The sequence below is a fragment of the Podarcis bocagei genome (genome assembly GCF_964188305.1).
Source record: "Podarcis bocagei genome assembly, chromosome: 1".
NCBI classification, from domain to species: domain Eukaryota; kingdom Metazoa; phylum Chordata; class Lepidosauria; order Squamata; family Lacertidae; genus Podarcis; species Podarcis bocagei.
Window position 1 is genome coordinate 64,929,002 of NC_138125.1, and position 22,562 is coordinate 64,951,563.

The 22,562-nt window shown below is 40.1% G+C and overlaps 1 protein-coding gene across 1 annotated transcript in view; it reads right to left on the reverse strand.

Moving 5' to 3' along the window:
- LGR4 (leucine rich repeat containing G protein-coupled receptor 4) overlaps positions 1-22,562 on the reverse strand; it is an 83,924-nt gene that overhangs the window by 4,064 nt on the left and 57,298 nt on the right. The window contains exons 5-17 of the mRNA XM_081164134.1: positions 14,736-14,951; positions 13,574-13,645; positions 12,764-12,832; positions 12,205-12,276; positions 12,021-12,092; positions 8,834-8,902; positions 7,996-8,067; positions 7,125-7,190; positions 5,903-5,974; positions 4,423-4,494; positions 2,563-2,688; positions 853-965; positions 263-343 (exon numbers count right to left, since the gene is read on the reverse strand). Coding sequence (XP_081020260.1) covers positions 263-343; positions 853-965; positions 2,563-2,688; positions 4,423-4,494; positions 5,903-5,974; positions 7,125-7,190; positions 7,996-8,067; positions 8,834-8,902; positions 12,021-12,092; positions 12,205-12,276; positions 12,764-12,832; positions 13,574-13,645; positions 14,736-14,951 — 1,172 coding nt within the window. The remainder of the gene's footprint in view (positions 1-262; positions 344-852; positions 966-2,562; positions 2,689-4,422; positions 4,495-5,902; positions 5,975-7,124; positions 7,191-7,995; positions 8,068-8,833; positions 8,903-12,020; positions 12,093-12,204; positions 12,277-12,763; positions 12,833-13,573; positions 13,646-14,735; positions 14,952-22,562) is intronic.

The following is a 22,562-nucleotide window of genomic DNA, read 5'->3' on the forward strand; positions in this document are numbered from 1 at the left end:
AAGCCTACCCTTCACCCAAAGGTCCTAAGGGGGTGGGCTACAAAAGTGCCTCAATTTAAACAAGCATGATTGACACTAAAATCATAAGATAAAACCACAAAATAATAAATAATAACACAGCAGTACACAACACAAGAGGAGGAAGATCTTTTCTGAATTATTTCACCACAATTAGTGGATTGTTTACCAGACTGGTGAATTCTATCTACCTTTAATGCAAACATTCAGATGATAAATTTAAGGTAGGGAACAGTCCAGTTACCTGTTGTGGGGGTACAGTGAATTATTGTCTGACCAAGTTCCTCATTCTTATCGCTGCTTAAGTAATCTGCTTCCGGTGCACCTTGATTAAAGAGGCAGATGATTAGGCCTAGAGAAATACTAAAATAGGAAACCACTGGGTGGTTCTTAGACTCTTAAAAATACATTCCTGTAATTGACACTTTTGCTTCATATTAAATTAAAATATCTTAAGTCTACTTGAGGGTGGGGAGAAAGCCTGCAAAGTCCTCTTAGATGGCACTCCAAATTCTCATTACGTTATGTAATGGATGCTTCCCCATAGTTTGAAGCACAGAAGATCATGGCATGATTGAGCAGTTTTGTGTTCGTGCTTTGGTGCTGGGAGTGGAGGAAGGAAGTATCACACTCATACACACCCAAATCGTGGCAGGCAAGATGTGATGATTGGATGAACCATGCTGATCCCCATCAGCCTTGAAGACTGGAGCAGGTTGAAAGCTCCCTGTGAGAATTGTGCAAACCGAAATACTACATATTCCCCTTAGCAACATTAAATCCCACTAAAATTTGAACCATTTTCACACACTGTTACTATATTGGAGGACTCACCTCGCTCATGTGCAACTGAATCTTGGTGACTGGAATCTTCTGTGTTGGCATTTAAATAAGAGTCACAGCCCCAGAAAGCACAGCATTGGTAAGCATATGGAACAGAAAGAGATCTGAAAATACAAGCAGGAATTCTTAATTGACATTTGTTTTTCTTTATAAAACAACATCTCTCAGAGCTGGAGACTGCTTTCCTTTTCAAAATACCTTCTAAGGAAGACAAGCTTCAGATTAAAGCTAATTATAAGATTTCCTGAAGAATACGTTTTATATTAGAGAGAGAGATTATGAAAGTTCCAGCTACCGTACTGTAGAATTCATTTTCTATATGAGCTCTGATCTAAGAAGTTTCTCTGGTTGTAGTCCAACATTATGTTAAAATGTTGTCATTTTAAGGCAAGCAAGATGTTACAAGCGATCATGCTATTACCTGTGCATGCTGAAATGAACATTCATCAAGCTGCCTGGAGAGCAACACTGTTGCGCAAGTAAATTCCCAGGCAAACACAGCACTAAGCACACCCCTGTCATCCTCACTGTTAATTTTGTTTATATGAAATCCTTCTGGCTTGCCTGTCTGAATTTCCTGCATTGCCCCCGTCTCTCATCCAACTTAAGGATGTGCCAGAAAGATTCATGTATCTAGATGAAGGGTCCTGACATATTTTAAAAAGTTGCTTGCAACTATAAAGTTAATGCCAAATAAAAATACAAACTAATTAAAATATTTAAAATATTGCCACTATACCACCATAAAAACTATAAAACTGCTATTGATGGGGTGCTGGGGAGATACTAGATCAGCTTAAGAGCATGTGCCTTACTTTCAGAATGCCTGCTAGAATTCAGTAATTTTTAGAAGATGTGGAAAAACCAAGCCTGGTAGACTTCTCTGATAAGGGACTTCTAAAATGAGGGTATAACTACCAAGAATTCTGCTCCTCATCTCTACCAACCTAACTTCAGTCAAGGAAGAACTAAGAACAATATCTATTCTGATTATAGAAGCGTGCATGCACATGAAAGCTTGTACCCTGAACAAACTTAGTTGGTCTCTAAGGTGCTACTGGACATTTTTTTTAATTTATTTATTCTGATTATCTTCATGTATAGTAGGCTGGTACACAGGCTGCTTGCCATAGTACACCAAGCAGAAACAACGGGCTTTGAAACTACTTCTTTTATTTGACAAATATAATGTAACCTCACCACATCCAATAATTGTGCTTACATCCACAAATCTATGGTGTGCAAATGTCAATGTTCAATATTTAGAGCCAGCCATTCTTCTAAAATACTAGAACAAAAAGTTTTTTTAAAAAAAAAACAGAGGGATGAAAAAGGGTGTAAAGGAATAAAGAGCAGCTGAAGAGATTTTTTTAAAAAACAGTATTTTTTTCTGTAAAGCAATGATGGGCAATTCGTTTTGATGAAAGTCTGAAGAGGTGGGTAGGCCCAGTGTAGATTTGTTCTATTGTAGCTTGCAGTAGAGCTTCCTATAATGGCAGATTGGACAAAGATCTTTGCTCCAGGTGAGCACTGGATTTAGTCATCATATAGAAGCCATAGTTTTCTATGTGGAAGTTAAATGTATTTGGTTTACCGCACAGCCCTATTAATGAGAAATGCAAGAGCAACTGCCAGCTGGATTGACTTTATTTTGGGGCAGTAAGATAAATCCAGGGTGTATTGACTCAGTTACTGACTTACCTGAGTTTTACAAAGTCCTTTGCCACCAAAGCTTCTGTCAGTTCTGTATTGCCTACAAGTTTAAGCTGGTTTAACCCAGCCAGGCCTCCAGTTGGAAATGAAGTCAATGCATTGAAACTTAAATCTCTAAAAGGATGACAGAAAAACCAAGTGTGAGGGGAAAATAGACCACATAAATTTTAAATACTTGAATATGCAAATCTAAAATTAAAAAGATATCTAGCCATTTTGCTTGCTGGATGAGTGGAACACTCTGCTGCTGGATCTCTAAGCAGTATTATACAATCAATATTCCCTTCCTCCAAAAATAACCGTAGGGTATCATAAGTGATGATAGCCCATAACAATCCTGAGAAGCAAGTTCAACTGAGAGATGATGAGAGGAGCAGAGGCAATGTGATATAGTGCTTAAAGTGTTGGACTATGACCTGGGAGACTAGGGTTCAAAATCCTACAGTCTCCTAAGCCTACCCTACCCTTCGTGGGTGTTGTGAAGATAGACAGAGGTGGAGAAAAGTACAGCACCTTGAGGTCCTTGGAGGAAAGGTTGGATATAAATGTTCTAGTAATAAAAAAAAATGGAGATCTGCCCAAGGTCACCCAGTAAGCTTCATGTCTGAGCAGGAAATTGAACCTGGGTCTCCTCCTTTGAGATACAATGCTCTTCCCTTTGTTGCACCTTTTTCCTAGATTTTCCAAATGTCAACAGAAGTTAACCCAGCCATCACCATCTTCAGACGAATCTGGAAGCTGGCTTTTAAATATCTATTATCTTCCTATGCAGCTATTTCAAAAGGGAATGGCTGTTATAGGCCAAGCCAAGTTGCCAGCTTAGCAAAGCACAGCTGCCTGATGCAGGTATTCGTCTAGATGCAGTAGTCACTAAACAGAAGACAGAAAGACTAGGAGTAGCAGCATAAGGGGAGGGGCACGACAGAAGTAAATTAAGCATGATGTGGAGGCAGACATTTTTCTCCCTTCTCTTAATACTGAAACTTGGGTCACCCAATGAAGAATATCATCCTGAAACTCCCACCAGACAAAACGAAGTATTTCTCATAGCAAATAATTTATGGAATTTGCTGCCAGAAGATGTTGTGATGGCCACCAGCTTCAATTGCTTGAAATGGCGATTAGACAAATTCATAGAAAGGTCTATCAGTGGCTATGATTCAAGATGGTATGTACAGCTTCTTGTTTCAACAACTTTGTGGCCCTGAAAACCAGCTGATGGGAGAAAGCAGCAACAGGGGAGGGATATTGCCTTCATGCTCGGCTTGTCAGCTTCCCAGAGGCATCTGGGAAGCAACATTAGGAAAGAGGGTGCAGGACTAGTTGGACCTTTTAGTCTGATCCAGCAGGGCTCTCCTTCCAGTCTTATGCACGCAACAGTCACAGAAATGCTCTTCATTTCTCCAGGTTGCTAAAAATGTGAATGCATACTAATATTTGTATAAAACTCCACTATAAACCATATTCGGCTTGGTTGTTCCATATGCAAAGTCAAGATATTGAATGACTTGGGAAGTTCCCTGGAAATGACTCACTCACTGTTTCTGTTTTTGGTTGTTTTTTGTGTGTTTTTTTGCAAATACGGGAGCTGCATACAAAGGGGATCAAGAAGCGAGAGAAGACCAAAATTACTCTAAGTTTCACAGGCTGAGTGGCATTCTTTTTACACCAACACACATCAAGCTGTGATGTGAGTAGCTGGTTTTCTTGTATGCTGCAGGAACATGGTACTTTTTGCTCTTTCAGGATGCCAGCTGAATGAGGGTTTAAGGCATTATGGGAAATAGAAGTGGATATTTTCAAGAAGGAGAAATGGTACTTGCACTGTTCTAAAAATGGTCTACTTACAGGTTGGTAATAGCACCCAGCATAGTAAATGCTTCCTTGTCAATTCGGTGGATCAAATTTCTGCTGAGATCACTGCAATTTAAAGAGGTGCTATTGTGTTAGTGATTTATACTGACATGCCTAAATGGCTATTGTTTGCACTTCAGTGATTACTTTGTGTTTCAGGTCATACTAAATTTCTAACAAACATAAATAACTTGCAACTTAACTGTATTTTACAATGTCATAATGACCAATTTTCTTGACACAGTTCTCTTAAGGGCATTTTATTCACTGGAAAACTGAGAAACAAGGCTTGGTGGACCATGGCCTTCCAGTATGGCACTATAAAGGTCTACTTGCTCTCTTTTCTCCAGCTGCCAGCCCCAGCTACCTAAATTTGATTTCAGATGACTCCATGTCATTACCTCTCTTCCCTGGGACAAATCCTGGACCCTGATAAGGAATAACCTTACATTCAGTACTGAAATTCATTTTGTTACGGCCCAGTTTTCCAATCAGTTAAGGTCATATTGAATCCTAATTCTGTCTTCTGAGATATTAGCTCCCCCTCCCAGTTTGGCATGACCTATTGGATTAAGATCTGTTACAGAGGCTCCCCTCCCACTTTCAGGATCTATACTTTATATGAAGATGTGGGAGAGGGCCCTTTGCAACTCTGAGGGCCCTTTGCAATTCATTTTGCTGCCTAATACTGTGATTACCTTATTGTTTTAAGATTAGTATTGCTTGTTTATTGTTTTAGGTTTGTTATTCTGTGTAATGAATGGGGCAGATCCACTCTGCAATACAGCATCTGTTGTTCCCAAACAGTGATCCACTTCTGTGTTCTCTCATCAAAAACTTGCAGTATCTTACCTAAGCAAGCTCTCACCCCAGTGATCTTTGCAAGTCCTACAGCACCCACTTCCTGGCCACTGTCCTGCCATCAATACTGCAGCCTCCTTCTCCCCCAATTTTCTAGGGTGAATTTAAACCAATACACCCACGCAACAATTAACATAAATTTTATAAAGTTTGTTTTGGTATGTAACTGCCACATATGCAACATGCATTCAAAGTGGCTTACAATATAACGGATGAAATACTAATCTCATTCTAATTTATTTTTAAGGGGAAATAAACCATGGCACTTATGTGAGCTCAGAACTAGACGTGGATAAAACCCATCTGAAGGCTCCCTCCTGTCTATGGTGACATTTCAGCAAACCATCTGGCTTTACTGATTTGTGGATGTGGTTTTAAATTGGAGGAGAAAGGAGTACATATGTGTGGGAGATGCCTAAATTAAGCATTGGGACAGGAGGGACAAAATAAAATGAAACATTTTGAGGAGTGCTGGGTCGGCTGGGCTGAGAGCTATTTTACAAATGATTGCCTTGCTGTGGTTAACTGTACGTTGACTAGCAACATTGAATGCAACTGTTAGTTTCCAACATTTCACTTAAAATAAAAGCATTTGTAAAGAGAATAGACTCACAGGGTACGTAGAGAAGTCAGCCCCTGGAATATATCATCTTTGATTTCTTCAATTTGATTATGCTGCAAAGATCTGAAATATGGAAATTAGTTACACAGAGGAGGATTTTCACCAAAAGGCAGCACAGTCATGACACTGCATTCTATCCTGACAGGAACAACCCCCACTTTTAACTTATTAACATCATATTATTAATGAATGATTAAGTGAAAGACACTGTGGAAGACTGAAAGAAAGGCAGGAGGGGAAGAAAGAAACAGAAGGAGTTCAAGGAAGAGAGCATAAAGCAAGATATGAGGCGAAAGTCTGATTTAGCAACACAGTAATAGCATGAAGTGGACTTGGAGCTTATTGCAAAACCACACTAGTTAGATCTCAACTGGAGTACTGTCTCCTGCTCAGAGCAGCAGACTTGAAGAAGTAGGTAGACAAATTGAATGGGTTCAGAGGAAATCAATGAAGACAGGTAACAAGTTCTGTGAAGCTGGGTTGTGTTTTTTTTAGCACTTCCATAAAGGGCAAAGATTTATTCTCTGCTTCTGCAGAGGGCAGAGCTACATCCAACAGCTTAAGTTTCAAGAGGACAGATTTGGTGGTAAGAGTAGTTTGACAATGGAAAAAATTTTACATAGAGGGGTGGTGGGCTCTCTGTTACTGGAGACCTTCAAACAGAGCTTGGACCTTTGTTGGGGATCATTGAGCTCTGGATTTTGTGCATCAGGTAGGGAATTTATATTATATGTCCTAAAAGGTTCCCCCCAACTCTTATGATACCACAACATCAGCAAATGTAGCAAGAAGCACAAGATAAAGGGGCCTTAACAGTTGCTTCACACACACATGCGCGCGCGCACACACACACACACACACACACACACCACCCAGACACAAGTTGAAAATTGAATAAAGGCCAAGGTCTAGAAGCCACTGGGGCAAATAGAGAGCGAGGAGGAAGCAAGAATGACAAAAGAGAAGTAGAAATGCAGCAAAAGGCAATGAAGTAATGAGAGGACTTGACATCTATCACCACTTTGTACACTTCCCACTCTGGTCACAAAACATTAACTTAGGGCGAAAACAAGGAATGCCTGTTTTGAAATACTGTCCTCTTGCTATCAGTTGTAGACAAACTATAGAGTTTCATTTCTGGTGGCACAGATTCAGGCACGGTGGGTGGGGGTGGGGAGGGAATCAGATTAGACTGGGAGTGCTCTATACTCACATTTCTTCCAGGGAACTGCAACCTTTAAAACTTGGAAGTTGTTTTATGTTGTTATAAGATAAATCCCTTGTAAAGGAAACAAAAGGAAAAGGTTACTTTTATCATTTTGTATGAAGGTATACTGCTTCTAATTCAGGGTCACAAATATATGGTCAATCTTCCTCTCCCAACATTTTTATAACAATCTATTTCCCCACTAGCTGTTTTCCAAAGAAAGTGGACTGCCTTCTCTGAAGCTTTTTGAACAACTTCAGCTTAAAAGATAGTATAGATGTGGGATGTGATCAGGAAGTTTACAAAAGCAATTGAAACTAAAGTCTCAAATTCATAAGGTCTGCAGTCACCACTAGTCAACTCTCCAGGAGCTGTGTATCAGTAGTGGGTTTAGCCACTCCACACTCTTGCATTCACACACACCATATACACATGCACAGGCCACCTATCCTGAGCTGATGTCTGCAGATCAGCAGTGAAGGATTATTCTTCCCTCCTTTTTTAACAGAGGCTCAAACTGATGAGCAGGAGGGGGGCATTTGCATCCCTAAGAGGATGCAGCAGCACACAGACCAGGGAGTTAGCAAGTCTCTACAAGAGCCTGCCCATTCATGCGGTCCCAGTAAGCTCCAGTTTGGCTTAGAGTGATGTGAAAACAAGGCAACCGAAACAAATGACTCATAGCAGGGATGTCTGATCTGCGTGGTTTTAAACTGACATGCTCAATTCTGACTTTTTGGGTTATTATGCTCCATTTCCCTCAAATAAAATCTGTAGCACATACTGCTCTTTATAAGGGATGTGCTAACAAACATTGATATAAATTGTATATTCTACTTTTGTGGTTTTATAGTAGGACCAAGAGGTTTCTACTTACAAAGTCCGAAGCAGTTTTTGTTCTTGGCATAGATCAATGGGGATGCTGCTTATTTTGGTGCCTGTAAAAGTCCTGTTTAATAAAACAGAAGCATGTGAATGAACTTTGATTCATAATAATTGCCAGAATTATTAAAATGAAGACGCAACTATCCTAGAAAGTTAGGACTCAACCACTTATTTCTGAACACAGTAAAGGACATTTTTAAAATACATGTGCCTTTGACTAATGCCCTAGCAGTGTTGATTCAACAAAACTGAAACAGATTAAAAATAGGGCAATAGTTAAAGAAACAGTGATAGCATTTTTTCATTTGCTCTTTCAGAAAAGTATTTTAAAAACAACGATGTTAGGCTTAAGCATCTGCATATCCTACACCATTAGGAAGAATTAACATATGCTTTGCTTTCTCTCCAACTAACTGGATACCCTAAGCTTAGATAAAGCTTAGCCTTCTTCAGGTTTCCAAGCTTCATCCAATGAGGAGAGTGAGAATGAACTCACTGGCCCCGTCCACCTCCATCATGTTCCTGGCTTCATGTGATTTTCATGTGCTGGGAAAGGAACTTCTGCAGAGGGAACCTTTTCTGTACAGGAAAGCTCCCCACATGAGGGGAGGAAGCAAATGGATTAATTCCCACTCTTCCCTTGCACATAATGGTAACTGCATGGGAGGAAGTATGCCTGAAATGGGCTCATGTGACATAAACATATGGATAAGGATGTCCAATCTCTAAAACTCAGCAATAAAATTCATTTTAAATGTTCTCCTTAAAAGAGAATCTAACCATTAAAATTAGTTATTGTTCCTTAATAGAGTTTGATAGAAGATACTTACAGGCTTTCCAGATTGGTGGTTCCTGTTAAGTTAGGAAACCACTGTACCATGCTGGCGCCACGAATGACCCTGAAGGAGAAGAAGAAATACGATGACACACACTGTTGCTTTAGTGGATAGAAGGAACACAAGAAGAGCCCTGCTGGGTCAGGCCAAAAGCCCATCAAGTCCAGTTCTCAAAGTGGCCTTCCAGATGCCTCTGGGAAGTTTTGAGTACAATAGTACTCTCCTCATTTGTGAATCCCACCAACTGCTATTCAGAGGCCTACTGAGGCACAGCATTGGAGGTCATACATAGCCAATGATATGTGCTATGTGAATAGAGGTTTTCATTAAAGGTTCATACTAATCTAATCTCATTTCCACTTACATTTATCCGTGCTAGATTTAATGACATTTGCATCACATCTCAATGTACAAATCTCTAAGCACACCTTAGAAATGTTTAAAATATTAAATGGTTTACAAATGCTTTTATTTATTTTTTTGGGGGGGGACAACCCACACAAAATATTGAAAAATGTGTTTGTCATCTACTCAGAATTATGTTCAAAATCTGAACTCTTGCCAATGGACTGCTCTGTCGTTGATACTATGGTCTGGTTGCCAAGACAGCTTCCTTGCTCACAGTCAAGACACTGACGTACATGTTAAATTCACATGTGTGGATTTGTGAGAGAGTAGAAAGAGAAAGTGGTAATTAAGTAATGCAGAGTGTGTGTGAGGGTGAGAAAGAAAATGAATGCTATGTGTAAGCATTCTATGTCTGCAGCCACCAGCAGTGTGCAGACCCCAAGGATTCCTCCCACCCCTGCCAAGGGAAAGTGGGCCTCTGTGACAAAAGGTTCCCCACCTCTACTCTGCCTTTTCCTCTGGTGTAGGCCCTACTACATCCTTTCTGAGAATTTAATACTGGAATGAGGAAGATGAGCTTTTCTTTTATTCAAAAATATTTAGCAAACACAAGAAACCTACAAACAGAGCACAGCACTTCTAAAGAATGACCACATTTGTGCCATGGTCACTGCCAAGTAATACAACCAAGACACATTAGGTCTCAGATTAAGTGAAGCTGTGAGACTCATCTAAGCCAAATCCCATTTTTACTCTAAATTGGAAGTCATCCTGAGGTGGCAGCAAAAAAAGCACACTGTGATTGAAATGCATTTCTCAGTTTAGCAAAGACTTGCAAGGGTTTGTTTGATCAAATCTCCAAGGCTTATGTTTTCAAAGGGTGTGTGCACCAAGATGAGCTTATGGAAACATACCAAAATATATGACCGATTTACAACCGTGGGGTTTTGCAAGGGAAAGAACAATAAGGAAAAGCGAAGAGGAGAAAACAGAGTGCTCACAAGCAAGCACAGGAAAACAGCAATGAAGGCATCACCCTAAATTAATCATCATGATAACCAATGGCCAATAAAATCCAGTTCACAGAAGAGACAGAATAGTGTAGCAGCAATGGAGTTGTGGATGTAAGAGTCAAGTACAGTTAAACCAAGTCACGCAGAAGAACGGCATAATGTAACATACAGGAACAGCAGTTGCACAATATTTCCCCCCCAGTTACTACAGATTGATTGCATGGATTAAGGAAGGGGATCCAATACTTCAATTCCACTTGCAAAAAAGGATTTTGATCCAGCAAGTGCCTCTGCTAATGTAACAAGGGAAGAGAGGACTTTCTCAGATTCCCCTTCCTTCCCGCTTCCATGCTGTTCTAGGGATCCCCCAGGAACAGTTTTTCAGGGAAGTGGGGCACAGAGGCTGCAGCAAGGAGGGAGAAATCACCTCCTCTTCTCTTACATTAGCAGAGGTGGCTGCCGGATCAAAAGCCACTACGTAAATGGAATGGCAGCATCAGCTTCCACCATTAGTCATGAACATAAACAGTGTCTGAAAGGGTTCTGGTGTACAGAATACATAATGAGTTGACATTGCTCTATAACAGGCGTAGGCAACCTAAGGCGTGTGGGCTGGATCCAGCCCAATCACCTTCTCAATCTGGCCCGCGGACGGTCCTGGAATCAACATGATTTTACATGAGTAGAATGTGTCCTTTTATTTAAAATGCATCTCTGGGTTATTTGTGGGGCCTGCCTGGTATTTTTGCATAAGTAGAATGCATGCTTTTATTTAAAATGCATCTCTGGGTTATTTGTGAGGCATAGGAATTCGTTCATATTTTTTTCTTCAAAATATAGTCCGGCCCACCACCTGGTCTGAGGGACGGTGGACTGGCCCATGGCTAAAAAAGGTTGCTGACCCCTGCTCTATAAGGTCTTAGCACTAGGCCTGCAGCTGCTGGAGATTGTTAAATACTGCCTGCCTACAGCATTTGGTATCAACCATTTAAAGCAATAATTTAGCAGGGAAATCAATGGCTTTTGTATAAAATATATACATTAGGGTGCTGTCAAACAATTTATGTGATTAAGTATTTGCCAAACTTCTATTAAGCCATGCACTATAGCAGTTAAACTACAGAACTTATAGATCTTTTAGATCATACATGTTTCTCCAATGTTTCATACATCATACATGTTTCTCCATGCTGCAAACATACTCTCCCTGTATCTTACATGATGGTGCTTTCCCCAGTGGTCTTTACTGCACAACTTTAGTCTTGCAACTCCATTGCTAATTCTTCATCATCATTCTTGTGTAACAGATATTATCAGCACTGTTGATGTTAATTATAAATTTGGGAGTGCTCTTGTTGTTGTTTTCTGGTTTTGCACTGTAAGCAAAACCATTACCAGCTTTCCCGTAATAGCCTCCCTAAGACTACTAAACAAACCAACAAAACTGGAACATACTATAATGATTTAAAGTGTGCTTATTTTAGTCTTGCTCCAGGCTTTTTCTCTTCCAAGAGATAACATAGTTACAAGAACACGCCAAGAGCAGAAAAAGAGTTGATGGGGCTGCCCACTATGGGCCCCTCCCCCAGTCAGTTGAGGGGAAAGGCACCTATTTTTTTGTGTGTGGGGGGGTGTTTCTGTTTGTTCTTGTTGTTATGTTATATAATTTGTGTTTTAATGTTGTAAACCGCCTTGTGGTCTTTGGATGAAGGGCACGTATAAGTCTATTAATAATAATAATACAATTAAAAGATTTTTATAGTTACTTTTTAATGGAGCTGACAAAGGATACAATCATACTATAGCGCAAGGGTACTTACAGGGAATGCAAATCTGACAAGTTTTGAAAAGCTGAGTTCCCAACAAAGGATAATGGGTTATCAAACAGATGTCTAGAGTGAAAACATTTAAGAAGACAAATTGTCAGTTCATATAATCACTTCTTGATCCGTTAAACAAAAAAAATGTAATCACTGGTTTTTGAAAAAACCAAAAAAAACTTACATAGTACGAAGAAGTGGGTTTCCTACAAAGGCATTGTCAGGGATCACGGAAATGTAATTACTGTGAAATCCCCTAAAAACAAAAATTAGGGAAAGAACGATAACACTTTAATGGTCAGAGTCTTACGAAGAGTGGCAAAGTGTGACTGCAATCACAGGAATTGAGGTGGCTGTTACAGGCTATCCATGTGAAGATGCTAATTCACATGAAGGACAACTTCCATGCAAGCTTGGTGGCACCCTGTGGACTCCCACCACATGGAAACTCTCATTAGACCAAACACTGGCCTAGATGCTGCAAGCCAGGATTAGGCTTACATCTAACTGCAAAGAAAACTGCATGCACATTGTTTCATCCTATCTTCATGAGTAAGAAGACAAGAGGCTTTCATTAAAACATGTAGCTTTCAGGGAAAGTACCTGGAAGATCCCCAAACAAGTTGTTCCCCGTTTTAGATTGCCAGAAAGTGAGAGAGACAACATCTTTAAACCTGGAGTTTTGCTTTGTGTTTTTATGTTAGAAAAAACAAAATACGTAAGGAAGCCACAATAATACTCACAGCTCTTTTAGGCTTGGAAGTGCTTTTACTGCTTCAGGGAACTCTGCCATGTTGTTATAATTCAAGTCTCTGAAAAGAACAGCATCTTTAATATATGAAGTACTTGGTATTAATCTATTTCCTCAAAGTAAAACAAAAACAAACCAGTTTTTTGGCACAATTTTTTCAGGCAGAACTAGAGAAATCACAGAGCTTCTTCATAATCAGACATTTATAAAAACATAATTTCAATTTGAAAGCAATCTAAAACAGACACATTGTATTTTATAAATTACTTAATGTAACAACACAAATAGAAATCATCAAAATTGCAGCTGCTTATAAAGGATTACAATTTTAACTGGAACGTAACTGAAATTAATAAGATTTTGGAACACAGGGAAAAAAATTAGGAAGCCATCAAATCTAGCACATGGGGGCTACTTTAATTAAAATGTATAATCTGGTATTTGATCAATTTGTATTAAGAATTGTATTAATTGGATATGAATTGGCATTGTTATAATGGGGCTATTATTGGAATAATATTGGAAAACTTTTTTTTTTTTTAAAGATAATTTCCCCCAGCTCTGCTGCCAAAAGTTCTGCCCAAACTGGAAACCTTGGGAAAGAAAGGCAAGTTGTGATGTGACCAGCTCAGGGTTGTGCAACAAAGTATTAAGCATATTTGTATATGTAAGTAAATACAACTAATTACCATAACATCATAATTATAAAGCCTTAACAAATCTTAATCTCAATATCCAATGCCATCAAGTCTTTTGTAATGTGCTTTATTCAATCACAGAGCCCCAAAGGGAGGATACTTACAAGGTTTCTAGGTTGTTTAATCCATCAAAACAATGATGTCCCAGTGTTTTTATTTTATTGTTATGGAGATGCCTGAAAAAAAAAGCAGAAGGGGTAATCTATTAACCACAGGAATCACTATGTACGAGCTAAGGTTCCAAAAATAGCTTTACTTGATAGCAAAAAATGTGTTGCACTCAAAAGGAACATCCAGGCTGATAGGTTGCTAATACACAAACCCCCTTTTGTTGTTGAGCAAGGTAGCAGAACTGGCAAGCTAATGATTTTGAACCCCACCCTGCATTCCCCATCTTAAGAATGCAGTTCCTAGGTGATAGATTCTGAAATTGACAATAGAAGAGTTCTGTTTTTTGTGCACACCTTACTCTTACCAGGGAACTGTATAGAAAGTGACCAGATTTTGTCTTTTCTCCTTGAATAGCAGGGGTGCTATCTCCCACACCCATCCCACTTAAATCATCTCAGTCTTGTAGTGGGACCCATGGAAGCCAAGCAGATTGTAACACATGAACAAGATCCTGCACAACCCACGCAAAAATCACAGATCTACAAGAATTCATTCACGTCTGCTTCCTTGCTACCCATCACTGAAACGGATTGATCATGTGAACCATAAACAACCAATGAGATTCTTTTTCCTTGTCTTTTGCATTGGCGCTTGAACCAAAGGGCTTCTGGGAATTCTCTCTCTCAAAAATGCTAAATAAATAAAGCTTGGCAGAGAGCCCAATAGCAAACTCATGTGGAATTTTGGTTGTCCTTTTGGATGCACAACCCAGTGCAAGCATGCTTCACAAAGGTGCACACCCAAGAGCTGGGAAATGTGCACAATGCATTTCTGTACCATATATGTGCCAAATTGTCAGTGTTGATCACTAAGGAAGGGATGGGGAGACCAACATTTAAAGACAAAGTCCCCTCATACTGAATAAAAGAAAAGGGAGTTGTACTATCAAAGTCAGTTCTGATGACCACTTGGTTCAAGCAACAAGATCCTATGTACAGCACATGTGTATACTACCACTGCTATAGATGAGCACAATGATACATGCTAATGTTTTCCAGCAGCCATTTTTCTACTATATGAATGGCAATAAAGTACTTAATACAGCACAACAAAATCTGTAGGTATTCAGCAAAATAATAAGCTGCAAATACTTACAGGACAACGAGGCTTGAGAGATTTGTAAAAGCAAAATCAGGGATGCTGGTTATTTTGTTGAGAGCCAAGGTTAAGGCCTGCAGGGATGGAAGATTGCTGAGAGGAACAACAGGGACTTCAGTCAAACTGTTATCATCCAGCCACAGGTGTCGCAGTTGAACGAGGCCCTCAAAACTGTCTTCTGGGACAGCAGTAATGTGGTTAGCATCTAAGCGCCTGAAGATAAAAGAATATGAATATTTAACACCTTGCAAAATATATAGAGTATACACATCAACGTATTTTAAAAGTTTTAAGGGTGGGGGGGAGCATGAAAGTTGTGAGAGCATCAGCTAAAACTGAATATAGATCATCATGAGCCAAATGAACACACAAATCAGCACAACCCAGAAAAAAGGGGAATAAGTTATGCACACTGTGCATGTTATCTATCAGCTGACACCTTTGCTCAGTAGAAACAGCTGAACAGCATACACCTAGAATTTACAAATGGGTAGTTGCACGACTATTCACTGATTCACTGGGCACTACGTTTAAGTCTATGCAGCAGCAAGGCCACCTTCAGTAATAATTTCACTTCTTCCTCACTGTAATCAGAAGCTGATCTGAGCTCTGTGTCTCCAGTCTCTCAACATAATTTGAAAACAGATTCTGTTACTAATGAATAGAAGAACAAGGTAGCTCTAGGTTCAAGAACATGAGGTAGTCGTTATAGTGTCTTCACATAAATTTTAAAGCGATTTTCTATATTAGAACTTTGTCATATAATACTCTGCTAATAACAACTTGAACTGGTAGCAGAAAATAATTTCAGTGAGAAAGCTCTATCTTTGCATTGTATAGGTTTCATTATGCTAATTTATATTTATTGTTACAGAAGTACCATAAAAATATCTTTACTATACATCTTTTATGCAGTTTTAGTCCTTGTGGCAGGTACAAGTCATCTTGGTGAGAAAGACCATCTCATAATTCCAGAAATTATGGAAACACACAATAAAGTAAAAAGAGAGCTAAGAAATTCACAACACCGAGGAAAGGCTATAGCTCAGTGCTAAAGCATGTTCTTTGCAAGCAAAAGGTGCCAGGTTCATTCACTAGCATCTCTAGGTAGGGATGGATAAGACTTCTATGTGAAACCCTGTTGAGTTTGTCAGCAAAATTACTGCTCATCTGTGTGGATAATATAGAGCTAGATGGACCAAGGGCTTAACTGAGTATAAGGCAGCTCTCCATGGCTAAATTGTAGGCAGTCAATCCTTTAGCAAAGTACCATTTCCAGGATTGTTCATGGAAGCCATGATAGTAAGCTGTTGTGAAACCAGTATTAGTCTAGTAGCATGGATGAGGTCTGTAATGACTGCTTCTCAAGGATCAAGGACTTTATTCCCAAAACAGGTCAATTTTAGCAACGACACATGAATTCTTCATTTTGAATTCTAGCCATTGTGAGCAATAAAAAAAATTGTAAGTATGTTATTATGGAATGGTTCCTTAAAGCCCAACGCATTGTGCTACACAAGAGCTGCTTCCCTTATGTACTTAGCAAGAGCTAATATGGATGAGCTTATATTACAGCTGACTGAAAAGCATCTTAGCATTTATTCTATTTTTGAGGAAGGAGTGGATGGTGCTTCACTTCTTCTCTCTCATTCCTTCTTTCCAGTGTCAGCAGGCAAAAGTCCACACTGACTTTAGGAGAATTCTATTTTTAAATTTTCTCAGCACACAAGAGACGCATAATGCCAAAGAACAACAAAAAAAAAATCTTACAAAACTAATCTATTTAGCATGCTTCTTTGCTGAAGTAGTTTAGGACATCTCCAGAGCTAGTAGTACAGGTTCTATATTTTGATTAAATCTGCTCTGATAAACTGAAGAAAAATAAAGATGTGAAGGAGAAAGAAAAACAAAACCACCGCAGCTCACATTAAGGATGCAGTAATCATTACATCCATCAGTAATCATTACATCCATCTTAAATTAAACACGCAAGTTGTTAAGAGTCACCCAGATATCCAAATAAGTATTCATATAGTATTATAGAATCAGAGAATTATAGCTGGAACGAATCCCGAAGGTCATCTAGCACAACCCCCTGAAATGCAGGAATCTCAACTAAAGCATCTATGACAGGTGGCCATCCACCTTAAAAAAATGGCATCTATGACAGATGGCCATCCACCTTAAAAAAAAAACACCAATGGAGAGCCCACCACCTCCCAAGAGAGTCTGTTCCACAGTTGAACAGCTCTTACTGTCAGAAAGTTCTTTCTGATGTTTTGAGTCCTACCCTCCAGAGAAGGAGGGGGGGGGAGTTTGCTCCATCTTCCAGTGACAGCCCTTTAGATATCTGAATATGGTTATCATATCTCCTCTCAATCTCCTCTTTTCCAGGTTAAACATGCCCAATTCCCTCAACCCTTCCTCATAAGGCTTGGTTTCCAGACCCTTTATAGGAAATGTGTTCCAATGTAGCAATGACAGTGAGTTCCTCATGTCATTGCATAATAGATGGTGGGTGTTTATCCTTCCAGGCTCAAAGTATCTTAGCAACCATAATGGCTTGCTAAATCCACTTCCGCTGTCCTGTTGTAAATCTCCATACTATAGGGATATAGTTTAAAAGTACATGCACACCTGCAAATATGAAGGATTTTGCAAGTACAAAACTGATACAGACAATAGCCCTCAAACAGTGCAACACTGGGCACACCTACATCATATACTTAAATGTTTCAGGAAGGGGCTTGCATAGACCTTCTAAGACGAAGGGTGGGGGACACAATTCGTTTTAGCAACAACATTGTCTTTGGGACTACAAAACATCTTGCAGCTGACATCATTGTGCTGTCAACTGATGGGTGGGGCTACCCACCTGACAAATTTGGACAGCAAGGGAGATCCTGATAAGGACTGAGCCCATCAAACCAAAAAGGGTTCCTCGTCCCTGTATATAGTGTTACCAAGCAAGTAATATTTCCTCATTGCTGTTGCAGCAGTTTTACAAATGTCTTCTTTAGTTATCCATTAAGGAGGAAACAGATTCCTCTTCTTTTCATAAGTGCTCCAGGCTCCAGCTTTCCCATTTGGACATTTGCTTATAAGAAATCTATTTTAAATTCTGGTCTATAAATTCATGCTTGCTGGGCACACACTCATATGAATTACTATTATTTTTACTTATCAGCTCTCAATTCATGCTTTAGTTCAAACACATAAAATGGTCAGTGGAGCAAGAACAAAGTAAGCATCATATATTTCTTATAGAAGACAGAACATTAAAATTATTCATGAATGTACTGAGAACATAAGAAGAATCCTGCTGGATCAGACCAAAGGCTACCTAGTCCAGCATTCTGTTCTCATGTTGGCCAACCACTTGCCTATGGGAATCTTGTAGGCAAGACCTGAGGGTATCTGTGCTCTCCTCCACTTGTGATTCCCAACAGCTGTTATTCAGAGGCAAAGTGACTCAGACAATGGAGGTAGAACATAGTTATCATTGCTAGTAACCACCGATACTAAGATTTAGGAGCTTGCGGTAGTAGTCTGCTCCTCCCGCCCCAGAGCATGTGCAAGCAAGGAGAAAGCAGGGAATGACACATCAGGAAAGTTCACTGAAGGTTACAACAGCAAGATGTTTTTCTGAAGCAGTAAAGGAAGCAATAAAGGTAAAGGTAAAGGTACCCCTGCCCGTATGGGCCAGTCTTGACAGACTCTGGGGTTGTGTGCTCATCTCACTCTATAGGTCGGGAGCCAGCGCTGTCTGAAGACACTTCCGGGTCACGTGGCCAGCGTGACGAAGCTGCTCTGGCGAGCCAGAGCTGCACACGGAAACGCCGTTTACCTTCCCGCTAGTAAGCGGTACCTATTTATCTACTTGCACCCGGGGGTGCTTTCGAACTGCTAGGTTGGCAGGCGCTGGGACCGAACGATGGAAGTGCACCCCGCCGCGGGGATTCGAACCGCTGACCATGCGATCGGCAAGTCCTAGGTGCTGGACGTGCCTGACTTTGGGGACACCCACAGCGCCACCCACGTCCAAGGAAGCAATAGGAATATACTAATTTATGAGTGACTTGTGGACTTGAGTATCCAAACTGGCATATAGGCATATAACAACAACAAATAATAGTATACTTAAATATTAAAGTATTATTGCTCAAAACCAAGTAGCAGCAAATATAAAGCAGCAGATAATAATCAAGAGCTACTAAAACAACACAACAACTGAATGAGATTATGACGCACGCATAACACGTCACTTCACAATTTCCATTTGCGCAGCACTACAGCCTGCCAGTTCTGTCTCAAAAGAATTAGGAGGATGTTGTAAATGATGTTATAGAGTACAATGGAGGGGAATGAGTACATTTAGATCACGTATGTGTTCTCTATTCTCAGTAGATTGTTCTGTTCACTCTTGCGGCCTGCGATTTAATCTCTCATTACTCTCTTCATTTGCTTTGCTGCTGTGGTACAGTATTTACATGGCTCAGGAAATCTAATAGCATTATTCCAGCAGTGAAACAGGAGATATTGACACAAGCCGTCATCTCAGAGTGTACATTTGAGATAAAACCGCTTCAGGACAACAGACGTCTGGAGTGAACTTTGTTCTTTTAAAGTGCTACTTCAAAAACCACAAGGAAATCACTCCAATGACTGCAAAGTAGTTATTAGATTTAAGAGGGGAGCACTGATAAGGCTGGATACAACAGAAATTGCATCATGGCAAGGACAACAAATCCACTCTTGAGTTAACAAGCACTTTCCCAGCCGTATTACTTGTAGGTATGGCATGCCAGCTGTATTACTTGTAGGTATAGCAGACCTTGCCATAGCTCACTACAGCCTATTTAATAAATGCAAGCACTCCCACAGCTGGCAGTCGAGCAGTGACTTTATGAAGCAAACACATCAATTCTGTGGCCTTCTTGGAGTTACCAACTGTGTCACAAGAGACCAAGTGCATGTGCGCAAACACAGATTACACACGTTTAGTTTTACACTTTTAAAAGGGGCCACAAAACCTTTCTTGGCATTTGGGTTATGTATTAATCTTTTATTCACTTGTCACTGAAATTGGCAAAGCCAATATACCTAAAATATTGTCTCACCCCTTAGATACTCAATAGATCACTGCGCTCTGCATGAGAGGGCTTCCTGCAGATACCATGTTATCAGGGGGTCTATTCTGTATGATATAGGAAGCAGGCTGTTATTATGTCCCCTACCCTTCAGAACTCTCTCCCATTATAGATCTGAAAGAAGGAGATAGGAACAAGGAAAGAGGCAGTTCCGGTTTAGGTGGAAGAAGGTTGTTAATGGTTTTATATCCACTGGGATATACCCAGTGTTTTATATGCTGAACATACCTTGCCATGATAGACCAGTACAGCTATTGTGACAAAAGCTTAAATAGGATAGAAATGTTAACTGTCTTTTTCAGACAACCTGAACCTCAGTACATCAAGGGCTACCAAAATACAGTACATACACAAACCATAGTCATGAAATTCTGAGGTGGTGAAATACGTTTTGTCACGAAGAAAAAATCCCCCTAAAGCTTCCTTCCTATAAAGTTGGGAAATCTGCCAGACAACCAGCTAAGTAACGTTTAAACTTGAAGATTTTGGACTGAGATGACAGCTACGTAAATCTTTTTCAAAGGAAAGGAGAGAGGGAGAACAGAGTGAGACCAGCAATTTTCTAGTGTTTTACATGTAAAAGAGTTATCTGCTTTAACATTGCACACCTCAAATACCTTCAAAACATTTCTATCTGGAACAAATCCTTACCCAAAAGGTCAGCTTCTAATAATGCTATAGTACTACTATATGCATCAAACCATTTAAAGTTCTTTTTAGGCAAGTCCTCCAGGGACATGGGTGGCACTGTGGGTTAAACCACAGAGCCTAGGACTTGCCAATCAGAATGTCGGCGGTTCGAATCCCTGTGACAGGGTGAGCTCCCGTTGCTCGGTCCCTGCTCCTGCCAACCTAGCAGTTCGAAAGCATGTCAAAGTGCAAGTAGATAAATAGGTACCTCTCCAGCGGGAAGGTAAACGGCATTTCCGTGCGCTGCTCTGGTTCACCAGAAGTGGCTTAGTCATGCTGGCCACATGACCCGGAAGCTGTACGCCAGCTCCCTTGGCCAATAAAGCGAGATGAGTGCCGCAACCCCAGAGTCGGCCACAACTGGACCTAATGGTCAGGGGTCCCTTTACCTTTACCGGCTCCACAACTGACAGTATTTGAACACCCTCCAAGCACACAGTATACAGTAATCAAGTTGATGAGACATCTGTTGCCAAAATGAATCTCCTCTAGCCACCATTCATGCCTTTGTAAACTTGAGGCTAGACATTCTATGAGAAGCTCCCCTTGATGGCTGTTCAGTAGCTGCAGATAACAAGCCACCCTAACTGCAGACAGAGCAGAGCTACCAGGAGCACACTGACACGACTGCTCTATTGTTTGGACAGGCTGGTCCGTCATGGCAAAGCATGTTCAGCATACTTCCAATGGATATAAAATCATTAACAGCCTTCTTCCACCTTGACAAAAACTTCCTCTTTCCTTGTTCCTTTTTCTTTCAGATCTACTGTATAGCAAGAGCCTTTGGTGTTTACCAGCTGTGCACCAAGATACAATTGCAATAGTATACAATAAGGTATTCTCAGTTTTTGCTTGAAAATGTTGAACACCCTTGTCTTGAAGGCAACTTCTTCCAATAACATATTCTGCTGTGTGGATTTTAACTAGTTGGTTTTAGGACAATTTCAATGCATTCTATAGTCAGAAATCAAAGACAAAAGTATGTTAGCCACAACAAATTGCATAAAATACTAAAGAACATATACACAGAAACTTGCCTTTGCAGCTGAAGCATAATTCTGTCAATAAAGGAAGCCCTAAACTATGGTAGCCATTCTGTTGGTGGCGGATGACTGGAGACAGTTACAACGTTGAATACAAATGAATTTCTTTTGCAGAACAGCTTGCAGACCTGAAAGCATTTCTGAACTTCCTTAGACCATTCTGAATCAGCAAATGTGCTAGAGGACTTGAATTATAGGTCAAAAGGATTAACATGAATTATTTTTCTCTCAAGCCAAATCCATGCATCCATGCATTTTCAATGACATTTTTGGGGGGGTTTTGTCCTGTGCTTGGTTTTTAAATCTGAATTTTAAAGTGTTGTAAACCGCCCTGGGATCTGATGGTCAAGGGCAGTAGTCGTAGTAGTTGTAGTAATAGTAGTAGTAGTACTGATAATAATTTGAACTTGGTCAGTCTCCTGACAGTCTGCATTCCAACGATGGGTGAAGCAAAAACTACACACATCACTGTCACAAACACATGCACCAGACACGCAGGCACACAACACTCTCTCCCTCACACAAACACAGTCACACACTCATATATCCATACACTCTCACACACCAGGAGTACACAAACACAACATTTTCAGCCGTTCTCCCCTCCAGGGCTATAGTAGTTGTAAAGATATATTTGCCTGCTCATTAGAGAGAGAAAACCCCAATTGATTATGATCATGTATCCCCACATGAGCAAAAAGCACCTGTAACAATTCCATTAAAAAAACCCTTTCACTCACTGTGAAGTTTTTCTGATTGTTTTAGAAAGTTTTCCATTTGCAAACAGCATGAGCAATACCCTTCCAAATGCATTTAGAATAATTAAGAGTTATTCATGTACAGAGCTGTATGAGCTGCTTTCAGCTTCCAGAATGCAAGGTATGTTCAGAGAGAGATGAAAATAGGAAAGAAAACAAGATGCAGGAGCAGAGAATTCTCAA